At 40.2% G+C, this 19,125-nt stretch overlaps 1 protein-coding gene across 1 annotated transcript in view; it reads left to right on the top strand.

Annotated features, from left to right (window-relative positions):
* Nucleotides 1–15,526, top strand: part of RNF115 (ring finger protein 115) — a 62,228-nt gene extending 46,702 nt beyond the window's left edge. The window contains exons 5-9 of the mRNA XM_032618512.1: nt 6,080–6,130; nt 7,307–7,379; nt 8,308–8,401; nt 10,934–11,049; nt 12,253–15,526. Coding sequence (XP_032474403.1) covers nt 6,080–6,130; nt 7,307–7,379; nt 8,308–8,401; nt 10,934–11,049; nt 12,253–12,384 — 466 coding nt within the window. The 3' untranslated portion in view covers nt 12,385–15,526. The remainder of the gene's footprint in view (nt 1–6,079; nt 6,131–7,306; nt 7,380–8,307; nt 8,402–10,933; nt 11,050–12,252) is intronic.
* The last annotated feature ends 3,599 nt before the right edge of the window (nt 15,527–19,125 follow it).

Raw genomic sequence — 19,125 nt, 5'->3', positions numbered from 1 at the left:
TCTTACCCCTGATATAAAATGGTGTAGTGTTTGCAAACAACCTATGTACATCCTCCTGTATACTTTAAATCATCTTTAGAATACTTGTAACACTTAATACAATGCTATGCAAATAGTTATAAATACAATGTAAATGCTATATAAATAGTTGGTGGTGCACGGCAAATTTAAGTTCTGCTTTTTGGAACTTTCTGGAGTTTTTTTTCCCCCCCAGTATTTTCAGTCTTTGGTTGATTAAGTTCATAGATGCAGAACCCGTGGATACAGAGGGCCGATGTACAGCACACCCCATTTTATTGCACTTCACTTTACTGCACCTAGCAGATAGTGCGTTTTTTACAAATTGAAGGTTTGTGACAACCCTGCGTCTAGAAAGTGTGTCGGTGCCATTTTTCCAACTGCATTTGCTCACTTCATGTCTCTGTGTCACATTTTCATAATTCTTGTAATATTTTAAACTTTTTCATTATTGTATTTGTTACGGTGAGCTGTGATCAGTGATCTTTGATGTTACTACTACAACTTGCTGAAGGTTCAGATGATGGTTAGCATTTTTAGCAATAAAGTATTTTTAAATTAAGGTTATGTACAATGTTTTAGACATAATGCTATTGCACACTTAGTAGACTACAGTGTAGTGTAAACATAACTTTTATATGCACTGGGAAACCAAAAAATTTGTTTATTGCAGTGGTCTGGAACCAAACCTGTGATATCTCTGAGGTATATCTGTACTAGCAAGCAGGGAGGGTATATTAGTTACTTATTGCTGGGTAAACAGGTTATCCCAGAATTTAGCAGCTTATAACAACAGACATTTATCATCTCACAGTTTCTGAGGGTCAGGAATTTTGGAGCAGCTTAGCTAGGTGTTTTTGGTAAAGGTTTTCATGAGGTTATAATCAGAATGTCTGCTGTGGCTGCAGTCATCTGAACCCTAAACTGGGGCTGGAAGATCCACTTCCAAGATGGGTCAACTAACATTGCTGTTGGCAGGACGCCTCAGTTCCTCACTGTGTGGACTTCTCCATAGGACTTCTTTGGTGTCTTCATGACTTGGCAGCTGGCTTCCCCTAGAGTAAGTGATCCAAGAGAGAGAAAGGAAGAAGGGAAAAACCGTAAAGCCTTTTTATATCCTGATCTTGGAAGCCAAGCACTGTCCTTCCAGCCACACTTTATCTGTAAGAAGTGAGTCACTAAGTCCAGTCCACATTCAAGGGGAGGAGAATTAAGCTCTGCCTCTTAAAGGGGAGGAGTATTAAAGAATTTGTGGACAGATTTGAAAACTACCACAGTTTGACCTTTGGCCAGAAATTACTTATATTTCCCCCATGTGCAAAATACATTCACCTCCTCCCAAGACCCACCAAAAGTCTTGTCCCTGTACAGCATCAACTTGAAATCCAGGTGGTTGTCATTTACTTAAGTCCAAGTGTGGATGAGGCTCTTTGCGTGTAGTTCCTCAGACATAATTCCTTTTGATGTGGAGATCTATAAACCAAAGAGGCAAGTTTTCTACCCCTCATATATACCCAACATGTAGTGATGGGACAGGCATATAATAAACAGGTATAGAGATTTCTGTTTAAAAAGGGAGAAGATGAAAGGCACAAAGAAGTCACTGATGCGTAGCAATTTTAATGTTTGTCTGGATAAGTGTTGGACGTTCCTTGATTAGGACTTAGTTCTACTTCTACCCAGGAATGCTTCTCTGTAGCTCTTGTTTCCTCCTTCCTGGCTCTTGATTCCACCCTATGAGTCATTCTTTTCCATAAAAAGTAGTCCAGATTTGCAACTTCATAGTTTTCTTAGCCTGCTTCTTGCCAGTAGAATTTTGAGGGCCCAAAGGGTCTCTTTTCATTTTGTACTGCCTCTGTACCTTTCAGTTTAAGCTGGCAGTGTTTCTTTTTACTATTATTGAGATTCATGCCATTAACAAAACTTATGCCCACATATCTTTTTTATATAATCTCTTTTTTACCTTGGGCTTCTGCTGGGATTGCTGAAGGACAATACTTGTAGTGGGATAGAATTATATCCCCCCCACCCCCAAAGAAATGTTCAAGTCCTAACTTCCAGTACCTGTGAATGTGACCTTATTTGGAAATAAGATCTTTTATACATGTAATCAAAATAAGATGAGATCATATTGGGTTAGAGTGGCCCCTAATCCAATGGTGTTTTTATAAGAAGAGAGAAATTTGGATACAGAAGACACAGAGAAGAAAGTCGTATGACAACCGAGGCAGAGATTGGAATAATGTGTCGCCAAGCTAAGAAACAGCAAGGATTGCTGGAAACCACCAGAAGCTGGGAGAGAGGCATGGAATAGATTCTCTCTTAGAGACTCCAGAAGGAACTAACCCTAACAGCATCTCAGTTTCAGATTTCTGACTTCCCAAACTGTGAGAGAATAAATTCCTGTTGTTTTAAGCTACCCAGTTTGTGGGAATTTGTTACGGCAGCCCTAGGAAACTAATACAACACATTTAAGCTTCTTAGAAGCTCAGTTGTTTAACTGAATAGCTCTCTAGGCACTATGTGAACTTTCTGAGGTCTTTTCTTTTTTTTTTTTAATTTATTTTTGGCTGCATTGGGTCTTCGTTGCTGCACACGGACTTTCTATAGTTGCGGCAAGTGGGGGCTATTCTTTGTCGCCGTGCGCAGGCTTCTCAGTGCAGTGGCTTCTCTTGTTGCGGAGCACAGGCTCTAGGCACACGGGCTTCAGTAGTCGTGGCGTGCGGGCTCAGTAGTTGTGGCTTGCGGTCTCTAGAGCACAGGCTCAGTGGTTGTGGCGCACGGACTTAGTTGCTCTGCGGCACGTGGGATCTTCCCGGACCAGGGATCGAACCCGTGTTCCCTGCATTGGCAGGCGGATTCTCAACCACTGCGCCACCAGGGAAGCCCCTCTTTCTGAGGTCTTAACAAAGAATTTTTATAGCCATACTCTTGGCTTCCTCTTTAACCATTTTCTTGGCAATGCCCATGGTTTGATCTTTGCTCAGAAACCATTTCTTTCTTTTTTTTTAAAGCCATTTCTTGATTTTAGTATCATTTGCCATCTGGAGAGGCCAGGAATTTTCAGAATTATCTAGTCTTAACTCCTTTTTAACTATTCTTCCTTTAATTTATTCCTCTTCTCTTGCATTTTAATACAGCAAGAAGAAGTCAAAAGGAACCTTCAACACTCCTGTCTGGAAATCTTGTTAGCTACATTATCACCCCATTCATGAGCCACAACTTCTACTTTCCATGTTATGTCAGGCAACAGCTTTTGTCACTACATAACAAGGATCCCTTTCCCTCCCATTTCCAAAAAGATTTTTCTCACTTTCCCTTAAGTACTCACCTATAACTTCCTCAAAAGCCGTCATGCTTCTACAAGTTCTTAAAGGCTCTTCAAACTTTTACTCACTCTCTCCTCAAAGTCCTTCTAACTCTGCCCTCTGCTGTGTTCCAAAGCTACTCCCACATTTTAGGTTTTTGTTACAGCAGTACTCACTTCTAGGTATCAGAATCTGTATTAGTTATCTATTGCTGTATAACAGATTACCCCAGAACTTAGAGGCTTAAACAACAGATATTTATTATCTCATAGGTTCAGTGGGCCAGGAATTTGGGAGCAGCTTAGCTGGGTGGTTCTGGCCCAGGGTCTCATGAGCTTACAGTCAAGACATTGGCCATTGCTGTAGTTATCTGAAGAATCAACTGGGAGTTACTCAACGTCTGGCAGGTTTGTTCTGGCTCTTGTCAGGAGGCCTCAGTTCTTTATCATGTCGTCCTTTGCACGGGACTGCTTGATATGGCACTGTCCCAGAGAAAGTAATCCAAGAGAGGCTGCAAGGAGGAAGCCACAGTGCCTTTTATGAACTAGCCTTGGAAGTCACAGTTATCCCACCATATTCTATTGTTAAGAAGTAAGTCACAGTATGGTACTGGCATAAAAACAGACACCTAAATCAATGGAATAGAATAGAGGGTCCAGAAATAAACCTTTGCATATATGGTCAATTAATTTATGACAAAGGAGCCAAGATTATACAGTGGAGAAAGAATAGTCTCTTTAATAAACGGTGTTGGAAAAACTGGACAGCCACAGGCAAAAGAATGAAATTGGACCACTGTCTTACACTATACACAAAAATTAACTCAAAATGGATTAAAGAAGAAAAAAATGGATTAAAGACTTGAACATAAGACCTGAAACCATAAAATCCCTATAAGAAAACAGGCAGTAAACTCTAAGACATCAGTCTTGGTCATGATTTTTTGGGATGACTCCAGAAGCAAAGGCAAGGAAAGTAAAAATGAACAAGTGGGACTACATCAAACCATAAAAAGCTTCTGCATGGCAAAGGAAATCAGAGTGAAAAGGAAACCTACTGAATGGGAGGAGATATTTGCAAATGCTGTATCCAACAAGCGGTTAATATCCAAAATATACAAAGAACTCATGCAACTCAACAGCAACAAAAACAAACAACCCAGTTTAAAAATGTGCAGAGGACTTGAATAGACATTTTTCCAAAGAAGACATTACAGTTGGCCAACAGGCACATGAAAAAATGCTCAACATCACTAATCATCAGAGAAATATAAATCAAAACCACAATGAGATATCACCTCATACCTGTTAGAATGGCTGTTATCAAAAAGCAAGAAATAACAAGTGTTGATAAGGATGTGGAGAAAAGGGAATGAACCCTTGTTCACTGTTGGTAGGAATGTAAATTGGTGTAGCCACTATGGAAAACAATATGGAGGTTCCTCAAAAAATTAAAAATAGAACTACCTTATGATCCAGCAATTCCACTTCTGGGTATTCATCTGAAGAAAACAAAAACACAAATTTGAAAAGATATATGCATCCCCCTGTTCATTGCAGCATTGTTTACCATAGCCAAGACATGGAAACAACATAAGGGTCCACTGATGGATGAATGGGTGAAGAAATTGTGGTACATATATACAGTGGAATGTTATTCAGCCGTGAAAAAGAATGAAATCTTGCCATTTGCAACAACGTGGATGGACCTTGAGGGCATTATGCTAAGTGAAATAGATGAGACAAAGAGAAAGACAAATACTGTATGATCTTATATGTGGAATCTAAAAAAAGAATTCAGTAACTGAGTTCACAGATATAGAGAATAGATTGGTGAATTGCCAGAGGCAGGGGTTGGGGGGTGGGTGAAATGGGTGAAAGGGGTCAAAAGGGACAAATTTTCAGTTATAAAATAAATAATGGGGATATAATGTATAGCACGGTGACTGTATCATCAGGGAAATGCAAATCAAACCCACAATGAGATACTATAGTTCATTACAGTATTATCATTTTAATACTGTATTGCATATTTGAAAGTTACTAAGAGAGTAGATCTTAAAAGTTCTCATCACAAGAAAGTAAAATTTTATAACTATGTGTGGTAATGAATGCTAATTAGTCTTATTGTGGTGATCCTTTGCATTATATACAAACATCAAATCATTGTGTTGTACACCTGAAAAAGAATCATATAATGTTATGTGTCAGTTATACCTCAGGAAAAAAAAAAGTAAGTCATTAAGTCCAACCTACACCCAGAGGAGGAGTATAAAATAACTTGTGAACATATTTTAAAACAAACACATAATATAGTTAGCTATTGTCGAACTTTTACAAAAGGGCCCTTTCAATAGAATCTTGCACAAGGTGCGTAACACATAAAAATGGAACTACCCTTGTTGTAGGGAGGTGGGTCCAGAATCTCCCTGGCTTAGCATCCCTTTCAGCCTCTCATTTTGCTGCCAAGTATCCAAGAATCATAGTTTGAAAACTAACCATACAATAAGATTCCTTTCCAGCTTAATTCATAAAAATCTATTAATACATAAAGTAGCAGAGCTCAGGAAGACAGCCATAATAGCAGAGTAGCACTCTACCATGTAGTGGACTGATTTCTGGTGCTCTCTATTGTATAATAGTCAGTGAAAAGCCATTGTGTTTTGGGGAAGGAGTTGGTGATTAGTCAGCCATGGATATCTATAGAGTACTTTCATTAGTCTCTTCTCTTATCTAATTTTTTCCCTTCAACAGAGTACTACAACAAATCATTGCAGGATTCATTCCTGGATCCCCGTTTTCTTGGTAAGTAATTAATTGCCTTCTGTCTTACTCTCCTGCAGTAGCATCATTTTAGGTATGGTAGTATCTGTGCCATAGTGAGAAAGAAAGAGCTGCATAGGTGAGTATATAGGTGTAATTGGCAGGCTGTTAAAGACTGCCATTGTCTGCTGAGCCCAAACTTAATCAGAACTGATTCATTATAATTCAGGCTCATGAGGGCTATCCTGGTCCCACAGGATGTCTGGGTACTGGGTGTGTCTGATTCCATTCATATTCAGGTGTGAGGGTTGTGTTGAGGTGGGGAATGAGATGGTCCCTACCAGGCTTGGTATCTGATTTGTGTGTTTCTCCTGTAGATCATATGGGAAGATTTTATTCCTTAAGAATTTCTGAAATTGAAAAGATACTGCGTAACTTCCTTTTTTTTTAAGTAAGAAGGTTTTTCAGAAGAAATAAGGGTATCAGAGTGACACGTACGGTACGGGTTAAAGATGGAATTTCCTCTTGTCTGGACAGTTATTTGCCATTTCTGACTCTGCCCCAGAAGGCTTCTTTGCTCAAAGGGACCTCAGTCCTTCCACACAGTTACCCTATTTTCCAGCCTCTAGTTTCTTTAAACGTGTTCCAGCCAGAGTCTGGATATCTGTCATCCAGGCTAGTACACCAACAGCTCCAGAAAGAGGTGCTGCCAAGTCCCTTTTGTGATTCCTCTAAGTTGTGATTCAGAGACACTGCTGTGGCTGCTTCTCTACGTGAAAGCTCCTCATTGTCCAGGACCAAAGGCCGAGTCTTAGAATGAGGGAAGTCTGCTGTTGATTTTCGCTGATCACGAAGGGAAAACTCTCCTTAAAAAGCAGCTCCATCTATGTTTAAGTTAAATGGGCACAGAGAAGACAAACTTTTCTTAACCAACAGGCAATGAGTCACTCTTTTTGCTCTGGTTTGTCATGTGGTATTTTAGGTAGCTTCACATTTTATATTGTATACAGTTAAGCAAAAATTCCTAGAGAATGAGAGACTGCCTCTGGATAATCTGTTTGACCTTGAAATTATTGAGAAATTCTTTGCCACTTGATTCTAGAGAACTGGTGAGTTTCCAGCTCTGAGAGAGAACAGGATTCCTCTGCCAATCTTTCTGTGGTGTAAGGCGGAGCCTGATCACACCATCTAATGCTCTGTGTCTCATCTCATGTATAGGAGCGGGATGCTGCACTCCAACCCTGGGGACTATGCCTGGGGTCAGACAGGGCTTGATGCCATTGTAACTCAGGTGAGGAGCTGCCTTTTGAGGGTGTCTGTTCAGTGTGTCTCATGGTTCCACAGGCTTCCTGCTTTCCTTCTGCTACTTTCTGAAACGGCAGTCACTCTGCTTTCCCTAATAGTTTGAGCTTGTGGGTTTCCATTTTACTAAAGGGATAGATGGTTTATGGGTTTAGCTCAGCATCCATGTACTTTCTTGGTCCTAGGGACTTTCTAGAAGATAGCTTCAACTCCAAAGGAAGAAAAGACTTCTGTAACAAACAATATGTTATATTTTTGGCCTCTTGTTCAGTCCTATGAGGATCCTATTAACAAGTACTTCACAAAAAAGAAGGGTCTGCTCATATGTTGAAGCAGGGATTTCTGCTAGATGGAACAAAGTAGGGGAAGGAAGCAGAGAAAAAGGTATTCCCATGCTATGTATAATTGCTTCCACTTGTTTATGTTTATTTTAATTTAATTGGTTTTTCATTTCCCTTGTGGATTGCTGAGAATAGAAAGCATGTTGTTTATATCTAAGTCTTCTTGTAGGCAGTAATTTACCTATTTCTTGGCTTACCTTGTGCTATTTTCCATACTCTGACCCTTTTTTTCCTTTCAGCAAAATGAAGTTTTTGAACTGGTTAAGTATTATGTTTTGTTACGCTGTAGTTTTATTCGTGACATCACAGCCCTTTTGCTGTCTCCGAAGTTGCTTTATGCCCAGAGGTGGGCCCTGCAATGATGGATCTGTCTGTGGGCTTATACTAATGTCACTCTGAAATTGTAAAGCAATCATGAGTGTTCTGGCAGCAGGGAAGGGAAAACCCAAGCCTCTCATAGCCTTGCAGAAGTAAGAGCAACTAACATTTTTAATATCTGCACTGTTCTCAGCTGGAACAGCTCCCTCCCTAGGGATAGTTAGATGTCTACCACTTCTTCTTTTTCTTTTTTTGTAGCTTTTAGGACAACTGGAAAACACAGGGCCTCCCCCAGCTGACAAGGAAAAGATCACATCTCTTCCAACAGTGACAGTAACTCGGGAACAAGTTGGTAGGTTCATTTTCATACGTATTTTGTCATCTTATTATCTCTGTTCAGAATCTGAGCCATTTCCTATACTAAAGATCTTCAAGTGAAGCTGTAGCACTCCTAAAATTTATACCTGGGTGCCAGGTATGGAAGGTACCTACCCCTTCATTAGGGTTAGTCAACAGGTAATTCCTGAGCAATTACCATGTTGGTTTTCTAGATGCCAGGCAGGAAATAAAGAGGTACAAAGGTATAGAAGACTTGATTTCTTGAAGAACTTACCAGGGGAAGCAAAACTTACCAAATGATTAGACAGTAGTTTAAAAAGTGGTTGAGCAGATGATACTGACTTTGGGAGAAAAGGAAGAGAAAAAATGGGAGCCTAGGCATTTGTTTCACATCTACCCTGTACTCAGGTACATTAGACATAGACATTATTTTATTTATAAGCACTAAAAGAACTTAGTGATAAGGGACATTATTTTGGACTGGGAGTTTCTTTCCCCATAAATTCCAGTTTAGAGTCAGAAGATTTTAAAGACAGGATGGGCCGTATTAGAGAGATTATTCTATATACGGAAAAGTATGAACCAGGGAAGAATGTCAGCATGGACATGGTGTCTGGATCAGGTATAAGGAGTGTAACCTCATTAGACCTGAAATAGAATCTGATTTGGGGAGTAGTGAGAGGTATGACTGGATAGGAAGGGTGGGGCCTTGTTGTAGAGGACCCTGAAACTGGCAGAGTAGTTAGGGCTGGATAGTTTAGGTAGTAGGTAAGTTTTGTAGGTCCCCAAATGGAGGAATGAGGGAATTTAAGTGGTCTTTCGGGAAGATTAGTTTGGAGGGTAGTGTCTAAAATAGATGGGAAGGGACTTCCCTGGTGGCGCAGCGGTTAAGAATCCGCCTGCCAGTGCAGGGGACACAGGTTCGAGCCCTGGTCTGGGAAGATCCCACATGCTGCGGAACAACTAAGCCCGTGTGCCACAACTACTGAGCCTGCACTCTAGAGCCCGCAAGCCACAACTACTGAGCCTGCACTCTAGAGCCTGTGAGCCACAACTACTGAGCCCATGTGCTGCAACTACTGAAGCCTGTGGCTAGAGCCCGTGCTCTGCAACAGTAGAAGACACCACAATGACAAGCCCACAAATTGCAGCAAAGAGTAGCCCCCACTCAGTGCAACTAGAGAAAGCCCACGTGCAGCAACGAAGACCCAACACAGCCAAAAGTAGATAAATAAATAAATTTAAAAAGCAATCATTAAAAAAAAAAAGATTGAAAGAGGGAGGAAGCAGAAACAGAGATTTAAGGGGCTGTTGCAGCATCCTGATGGGGTTCAGGTGACGGTGGCAATGCTAACAGAAAGGGAGGGGTAGACTCAGATCGAACAAAGCCTTTTATCACTGATTGCATAATGGGATAAAGGAGGGGAAAGGGTGAAAGATGATTCTAAGATGTTGCAACTCTATAACCACAGAGGTGGTGCTGACATCAGGGATGGGGGAATTGTAAGCCGGCCCTAGTTTGGGTAAGGAGGTGATGTGATGTTTTTAATTTTGAATTTGTTGATTTTGAGGTACCAGCTGAGAATCCAAGTGAAGATGAGCTGGGAATTGCTATGAAGCTGATATTAGGGAGAATTAGCTGGTAGCAAAATATAGGATATATCTGGAAGGCCTGGAGTCAGGGATGCTACATGGGAGGCTGTTACAGTAGAGTAGGCATGAGAAGTAGAAGCTAAAATTAGGGCTCAGGTGATGGGAATGGAGAGGAAGGAGTGAATCTGTTAAGTGGTATTTTACTCCAAATGCCTTGAGTACTGTGGAGCATGTAACATACATAGCCCAGCTACTGAAGAGATAGACTAGCTGGTATTACTAGCCAAACTTGGGAAACTTGGAATTTACTGCCTGGTATCCCCTGTTCAGTTTGTAGCCATTTTCTCTGAGAAGAGGGCTTCCTGTCTCTGGACTTAGAGCCTGAGCTACCCTTGGGCCTTGCAGTTCTGTAGCACTATCTCCTGGTACAGCTTCTAATGAACAGCTTGTAAAAGAGGCTTTAGGGTAACCATGATGAAATAGGATGTGTAATGTAGAAAGTAGTAGGGTAAAAGTGGCTTGAGACACTGAATGGGAACAGCCAAGATTGCTGAGATGAGTTCCTTGGTTGTGGTGGACAGATTGCCAGTGTTTCCTAAGTAGAAACTGCCAGAAGGCTTTCACACACTTGGGAAGATATTTTTCCTGTTTCACTTAAAAGATAATCTAAGCCCCAGTTCTTCCAACTCTTTACATTGAAAAGTAGGCCTTATGTAGTTCCTGTCCGGGCCTTATTGGAACAGGCCCATTAATCAGTCCTCCTTCTCATACCCCTGTCTACTACCACCTCTATTCCCAGTTTGAAATAAAATTCATGCTTCCTATCTGCCTCCACCTTGGGTGTACTTTGTCTTTACTTTGTGTATTCCTTTGGCTGTTAAAGACATTGGGCTAGTTTTTTTCTTCCTTCTTTTTGCTTGTTTATTTTAAAAGGCGTTTCCTCCTCCAACAGATAAGGGTTTAGAGTGTCCAGTATGCAAAGAGGATTACACAGTTGAGGAGGAAGTCCGGCAGTTACCCTGCAACCACTTCTTTCACAGCAGTTGTATTGTGCCGTGGTTAGAACTGGTAAGTACAGACAGCTCTCATCTGTGATGGGGCAACTGTGCCAGTCATGTCTTCTTGGGGGGATGGTTCACAGTAAGGATGTAGTTAACAGTTAATTGGTACATATATACAATGGAATATTACTCAGCAATAAAAAGGAACGAAATTGGGTCATTTGTACAGACGGACATAGAGTCTGTCACACAGAGTGAAGTAAGTCAGAAAGAGAAAAACAAATATCGTGTATTAACGCATATATGTGGAATCTGAAAAAATTGGTATAGACGATCTTATTTACAAAGCAAAAATAGAGGCACAGACGCAGAGAACAAATGTAAGGATACCAAGGGGGAAAGGGAGGGGTAGGATGAATTGGTAGATTGGGATTGACATGTATACACTATTGATACTATGTATAAAATAGATAACTAATGAGAACCTACCGTATAGCACAGGTAACTCTCCTCGGTGCTCTGCGGTGACCTAAACGTGAAGGAAATCCAAAAAAGGAGATATATGTATACGTGTAGCTGATTCACTTTGCTGTACGGTAGAAACTAACATAACATTGTAAAACAACTATACTCCAATAAAAATTTTTTAAAAAAACAAACAAAAAAACCAAACAGTTAATAGAGAGCCAGGCAGATCAGATTTTAGTCCCTGGCTAACTCCTAGTAGCACCATTCCTGTGTTTTAGATTATTAATCTGTTTGGAACTTCTTTGACCAGGGGTTAGCAGACTACAGCCTGCAGGTCCCTGTGGCCTGCCACCTATTTTTGTAAATGCAGTTTTATTGGAACACAGCCATGCCCATTTGTTTACAAATTGTCTATGGCTACTTTTGTGCTACATCAGCAGAGTTGAGTAGTTGCAACATAGGTGGTGTGGCCTGCAACGACTAAAATATTTACTACCTTTTCCTTTACAGGAAAAGTTTGCTGACCCCTGCTCTAGACCATCTCAGGTCATTGTTTCTAGTTAGTTCTGCTTGGTGATATGTGTTAACTATTGTTAAGTTGCTGCCTAGAATTCTCTGTCAATTCTGTTGAAATTCTGTTTGGGCGATGTCCTGGTGTTACACATAGAGCCCAGCGTGCACTATGTGAGAATTCATGCCCTTTTGGTTTTTCTACCTGCTAACTCTCAGGGTTTCTTAAGTGTTTAGTTCTTCCAGCTTTCGGGTCAGGCTGTTCATGTAGACTGATATCTTTCTGTTTCAGCACGACGCATGTCCTGTATGTAGGAAGAGCTTAAATGGTGAGGACTCTACTCAGCAAACCCAGACCTCTGGGTCCTCTGCAAGCAACAGATTTAGCAGTGACAGCCAGCTACATGACCGATGGACTTTCTGAAACTAAAGACCGCCTCTGAGCCAGGGCTATGGTAGACCTCTTACCACAGCTGTTAATTGTATCAAAACAAAAAAGTCATAGGTGAATTTAGGAATCACCTAAGAAACCCAAACACATAACATTAATTCATTGAGTGTTTTTCTTCTCTAAATTTAAAGTTAGTATCTACAGATGGAATTGTATCTACAACCAAATGCCTCTCATTCTTGAATTCAGAGCGATAATTTTGTAAGTGTGAAACTTAATTATGTGGATTTCCCCTGCCAGAATAGAATCAGTTCCTTTAAGTCTAGCTAGGGTCCTGCTATCTGTCATGTTACCTTGTGATGGATGTTTCCACCTCTTTCTCCAACCTCCACCCTATCATAAGTGTACTTTACACTAAATACAGTGGAACCAGAGCCCTAAAGTCCTGCTGATATAAAGTCCTTCTGTTATAGTTGTACAAAAGCATCTACTTTTGGCCACATTAGCCATGAAGTGAGATCAGATTAATTCAAGAATCTGAGACACTAACGATTCTTGTTTTTTATTAAATTTTCAGAGAGCAAATCAAAGAAAAATTATAGTGGGAAGGAGAAAGTGGCTTATCATTGTATTCTTTGGTTTTCTCATTTTTATTTTTAAAGACTACTTCACAAGATGCAGCTTCTGCAGAAACCAACCTGACATGTCTTAGGAGTCTTATGTTGGGAGGAATCTGATTCTGGTTCCTTTTTGGGAATGAGTTGGGCAGCATACAGGCACAGAAGGACAGATGTTTGAAATCTTTGGTTCCGAGGTTTTTTAGTGATCCTCAACTCATTGTTTATCCTGGGGACCTTAAAATAATTTCCCTCACAGAAATAGAATTACTTCATTACTGCTTCTACAGCTAAGTCATTGTTTTTTGTAATTCACTGGTCTTCAGGAATTGAGATTTTATGTTGTCCCATTTTAATTTTTTAAGCCCATTTATCATCTCTGAAACCTTTCTGTTTGCTTGGCTCTGTCTGTACTTGGAGTCATACTGATTATTGTGATCATGCCCAAACAACTTGGCCTAGGAGACGTAGGCCTTCTTTTTTCAGCCTAACAGTGTCCCATGCACATGCACATGCTCTTTGGCGCATTTAAGTGTTTAAAGTTGAATAAATGAAGAAGATTAAGAATGTTGTTGGAACTTCAAAGTCTCAAAAATAAATGATGGGGACATGTAACCACTGTTGGTGCACCAAAAAGGGTGACAGAGGGGCAACAATGGTATGGTCATATCAGCCCTTCATAGTTTGGAATGATCAGAACAAGAAGGCTGCTCTTTGGTGAGTCTCTCTTGGCTAGGAGTCTTTCCTCGGTTTTTGTTGACTTGTTGTACACTGGTTTTGGGGGTGAGGGATGGGGTTAGAGATATCTTTGTAATTTAGTAGAGGACAGAGGAGTAGGAGAGGGAAGAGAGAAAGTGGGAGAGTTTAATTTAATAGCCTACCTCTAAAAATTGTGACCATAAGTTATGATTCAGGTTGGGCCCAGAGAGAATAAAAGATGTTTTCTCATATGCCTTATGTTATCCTATGTAGAGATCGTTTCTTTGGAGAATGTGAACTATTTACTATGGCTATTGAAATGTAGCCCAGAAACACACACTGGTTTTGAATGGTGAGGGGTGAAGAGGCTGAGGGGACATGGGAGGTATATTGTGAATATTTAATGGCCATTACTTAGATGGAGAAGGGCTAGGCTGAAGTTGGAGCACATTGTAGTTTTCAAGTGGAACAATATCAGCTGTCTCAGAAAAATGATGCCAGCCTGGCAGTTTTTGTCTGCTTGTTAGTGTCTGGAGATGCCAGACCAGGCAGGTGTATTTTTACTTAACACTAGAGAACTAGAAAGAATCTGAGTAGCTTTACAAAAGGATGCAAACAAAGTGCTGGACAGGGATTTAACTTTTCAATATACGGAAGAGCAAATTGCATCAGTCTTAAGTTATCTGAAATTTTCTTCACTTTTTTTGTGCTTTTAGACAGAGTGCATAAATCCGTTTGCTGTTTCTGAGACCCCTCCTACTTAATGAATCTGTAGTGTTTCTTCCTAGAATAGGAGGCATCTCAGACTTCCAGGTTAATTTAGGTAGTGTATTAGTCAGGGTTCTCCAGAGAAACAGAAGCAGTAAGGGGTGTGTGTGTGTGTGTGTGTGTGTGTGTGTGTGTGTGTGTGTGTGTGTGTGTGTGTGTGTGTGTGTAGAGATTTATTATAAGGAATTGGCTCACATGATTATGGAGCCAAACGCAGTTTGATATAGTTCCCAAGGCAGAGGACTACATAACCCAGACTTCTCAGGTGTTCATTTGTTTACAACTGGAAGGCTTACAGACTCAGGAAACTGGAGCCTTACTAGGAGTCAAGGGAGAGATGATTCAGCTTTCCCTCATTATCAAAGAGAATAGAAAAAAGTTGCCATTTCAAATCTTGGGCCCTTAGACTTGAGGCCTTTACATTTGTACTAAATGGCCTACCCTTTGAGTTCCATGCATAGATAAACAGATTGTTTTCCTATTCATGAATGTCTTTTTTTCTTATTCTTCCTTTCGTTTATTGTAATTTGAAATAAAAGAGGAAGTAAAACTATGTTAGCACAAAATTAGGAGGGACTTGTTAGAGGTTGGTAGACCTGAAAGTTGAGAGGTTATGTAGGGCAATTCCTTGCTGGCCTCCAAGTGATTATTGCTTCTTGGGTAGTTTCCAGATGGGTTATTCTGGCTGGACAGAACTGGGCAGTTGGGTGGGCAGGGCAGAGTGGTGAACATTTAACCGATATCTCCAACAGAGAGAAGGAATAATCCTTGTATTAAAAATTAATTTTCCTACAAATTTCCAGTTCTCTGAAGAGTTGGGAAACCGGAAGTATCCAGATAGCTTCCTTAGTTGTCAACATTTGCTGCATAACAATTGAGCAAGTGCTTGTTAAATGTTTTCCTTGAGCAGTACTCTTCTGGTCCAGTAGTTAGTTCTCAAGTTGGAAGGAGGATTTGGGGGCAAGAATTTGTTTCTTCCCCCCGCAACAAGTCTCAGTTGGATTAAATAGTTATTAGGAGAAAAATTCCTTGTTTATGTCTTTGTATTGCACATTTGTATATATGCATGCGTGTGTGTGTGTGTGTGTATATGTATATTCATAGATATATGCATATATGCACATTTCACTCTAGAGGAAGAAGGGATATGGTGGGCACCGAAGTAGATAAAGTGAGCAGGCTTGTCGTTCTTTACCTTTTCTAATAAGATATACCATTTTTAAGGTCCCCAAATTATTAGACTCGCTCCCAACAAGATTATAGTTGTACTTTTAGTATCTTTTGATGGAAAAAACACATAGCAAAAAGCTGCTATGATTTTAGTAATGCTTTTAAATCAATTTGTCTTTATTAGTCACACCAGAATCTATATCCAGTTGAAGTACAGTATATACATATTTGTAAGATACATTATTTATTCAGACTGAACATAATGCTTACATAGACCTCTTAAAATAACTACATGGCCTCACAGAGGTTCAAATTCCTTGGGTTGTGAATCACTTATATAGATTGAGGTTAAGCTGTGTGTCCAGAAGTCTACCTATTCATGCATGGAAATTTATAGACTTATTTGAAAGGAGTGGTATCAATACACTTTGAAAGCCGAGATATAAGTATTTCAAATTTTTGTTTGACCATCTTGAGATAAGCAGAATAAATAAAATAAATTCCTTAGAAGTGGGACCCTTGACTTGCTGTTGCTTTGTTTATTCTGCTTAGTTCAAGTCAGAGCTAGTAGTCTAATGCTCTTGAATGTCTTGATAAACTTGGCCAGCAATCATGTGTCCTTTCTGCAGATTTTTTATGTAGACTATAATTAGCATAATAGCACAATGGATAAAACCTTTTCTGTAGTTAGACATGGCTTCTGTGTGAGACTTCCAGTGATTGTATAATATTGAGTGGTTTCAGAAGAGTCTTTGAATAGTGAAAAGTAAAAGACATCTCTACTCATGTGAGCTTAAAATTTAGTTAGTTAGAAAAACAAAACTAACACATAAAACAGGTAAAGATTAAAGTGAGTGTAGTACAGTGGAGAAAGCTTTGGAGACTTCTGAGTCAGAATTCAAGTGGTTCTGGGTTTAAAATCCAGAATCTCATTTGATTCTCAGAGCAGTCCTGTGGAAACAGAATATAGAGTAGGAAATACCGCATTTTACAGATAAGTAGCATCTCAAAACTTCATTTGCCCAAGGACATGTAGCTGGTATGTTGCAGGGTCAGAATTTAAATCCAGATCTTCTGACTCCATGCCTAGTCTTTCTACCTCCATAAGACACAAAATCCAAAATCCTTTGTTTGAGGTTCAAGGCCATCACTAATAAGGGTCTTGCCCATCTCTTCAGCCTTCTGTCTCTCTGGTCCCACAAACCTTAGCTCCCCCATTTGGCAGGTCCTGGCCAAGGATCACAGGTAAGGTGTTTGTTTCCCTTTGATGGCTTGCCATTTAGCCCCAGTTAAATTGTCTGTGTTTCTACCTCTTTATTCATGTAGTTCCTCCTAGCAGGAATATCCTGCCCCCACCTCTCTGCTTAACCAAGACAAGAGGTTATCTGTCCAAAGAGACAAGAGGATTTATGAATTTAGAGAGAAAAGAAAAGGATGCAGATAATTGCTTTGACATTTACTTAAAAAAAAAGAGAAATGACCAGAGAGATTGACAAGTACTTAGTTGAAGCTAGACAGTTAAGATCTGTGGAGCACCTGGTCTGCACAAATCTTCCTCTTCCTCCAGCACTGCTATGTGGATGCCGTTCAACACCAGGGTCCCTTCGTTTCCTCATTTTCTGCCAAGTCAGTTACTGGGTCTGGTGCCCTTCCTCTACTATCCTACCTGTCTTTGCTTGTTTCCTCTCTCTTCCCTTAACAGTGTCAAATAAAAATTTCTTCCAAAAACATTGGTGTTCTCATTTTATTTGACTCACTTGTTTATTTTACTTTGTTGGAGGAGAGGGAGGAAAAGTTCTTCTTGGGTACAAAAACACACTTATCCAATATTTGAGTGAGAACTGTACGCCAGCTGCTTTTGTGAGAGCTGCTTTTTTATTTACTGGTGACTGAGGTAGGAAGAAAGTTAGGTTTGCTCTGGCAGTGAGGAGGGGAGGTCAGGGAACACATTCATTTGCCCATCTTGTGTTCTCCAGATTCCTGGCATATTTAGCATCTCTTCCCCTGTGCCCTGTTATTTCCTTCTCTATGCATATTGTAATGTGAAAGATGCCAAGCTAAAGAGAGTCAGATTTATCTTGCTGTAACTTTTTTAAGACTTTTATTTTGATGTGGACCGTTTTTAAAGTCTTTATTGAATTTGTTACAATATTGCTTCTGTTTTATGTTTTGGTGTTTTGGCCACGAGGCATGTGAGATCTTAGCTCCCTGACCAGGGATCAAACCCACACCCCCTACATTGGAAGGCGAAGTCTTAACTACTGGACCACCAGGGAAGTCCCTCTATAACTTTTTTTTAAAGTTTCTTCTGGCACAAGGCTTACAAAGCTGTAGAAAGAAAAAGGAAAGTTTGTTTTATGCTACAAACTTAGAATAGTAACAAAATACCTGATGTAATTCATCCTGGGATGTGTGTTTGATAGGCCCTTATGACTAGAGGGAATGGAACAGGAAAGAAGGGGAGGTATTGTATGTGTTGTGTCTGCTGCTTAAAGTTGCAGTTGTGATCTTGTGAAATCTACCTGATCCTGATGCAAGTGGGAAAGAAGCCAACCTTTGATCTCTTCTTGCTGGAAGGTAAGACAATCGAAGAAATAGATGCCACTCAACAAGTTCAAGGTTGGTTTTCCATCTATAGCACTGAGTGGCTAGCACAGTGATAGGACAGGGATACTCATTGAAATTAGTTTCATGAGCTGAGGGAGGCATAGAGATCCAGGAAAGTTCCCTCATTTTATCACATGTAAGCATGATAACTTGACCTACATGATTTCTCTGGTCCTGAGAAAATGTGTGTACTTTGGTTCTGCTGAACACTACCACTTCCATAATTCTGCTGAGTCTTGAGGTGGGAAGAGTGATAAAAGGAATGACCTATCAGAAGTTCATTCTCCTCACCTGACTAGAAAAGGGAAAAGAGCTTAGAGATTTTTTCCTCTCACATAACTTGGGAGTCAATAGTAGGTTGTATGGCTAGACCCAATCTCCTTTTCTCTTTAGAGTTTTTAATATGTATGAAGAAATAAAATTGATTTTGCCAATGAAATAGCCTAACCATTGAGAAGATTTAGATTCAATAAAGAATTATGTCTGAAGGGTCAGACTGCTTGATGTTCACCAGTTTCTCCCTGAAAACTGGAGTAGGCTTACACTTGTCAGGGGCTTGCCAAGGATCACAGATGTGGTCTTTGTTTTCCTTTGATAGTTTGCAGTTAAGGGGTTGTAATAAGGGAGTGTTAGGCGGTCCTGTTTCTGGAAATGGGAGGAAGCAATCTCAGAATGGGGAGAGTGGTGATGGAGTTGAGAGGGAAAGTGCTTAGCATGTAGTAGATAATCACTGAGAGCACGGAGTTTGGAGTGAGAAGGTTCTGTATTAATTCCCATGCACTGGGGCAACATTTAACCTCCTTATACCCATTTGCTGGTGAGTAATTGGGGAATGTTTACCTGGAAGCATTGCATGAGGTTAGAGTCACCATATGGAAAGCCTAACCTGTCATACAAATTCTTTAAACAAATC

This window comes from Phocoena sinus, chromosome 1, assembly GCF_008692025.1.
Source record: "Phocoena sinus isolate mPhoSin1 chromosome 1, mPhoSin1.pri, whole genome shotgun sequence".
NCBI classification, from domain to species: Eukaryota; Metazoa; Chordata; class Mammalia; order Artiodactyla; family Phocoenidae; genus Phocoena; species Phocoena sinus.
The sequence above is the reverse complement of the archived record's forward strand: the minus strand, read 5'-3'. Positions and strand labels throughout refer to the sequence as shown.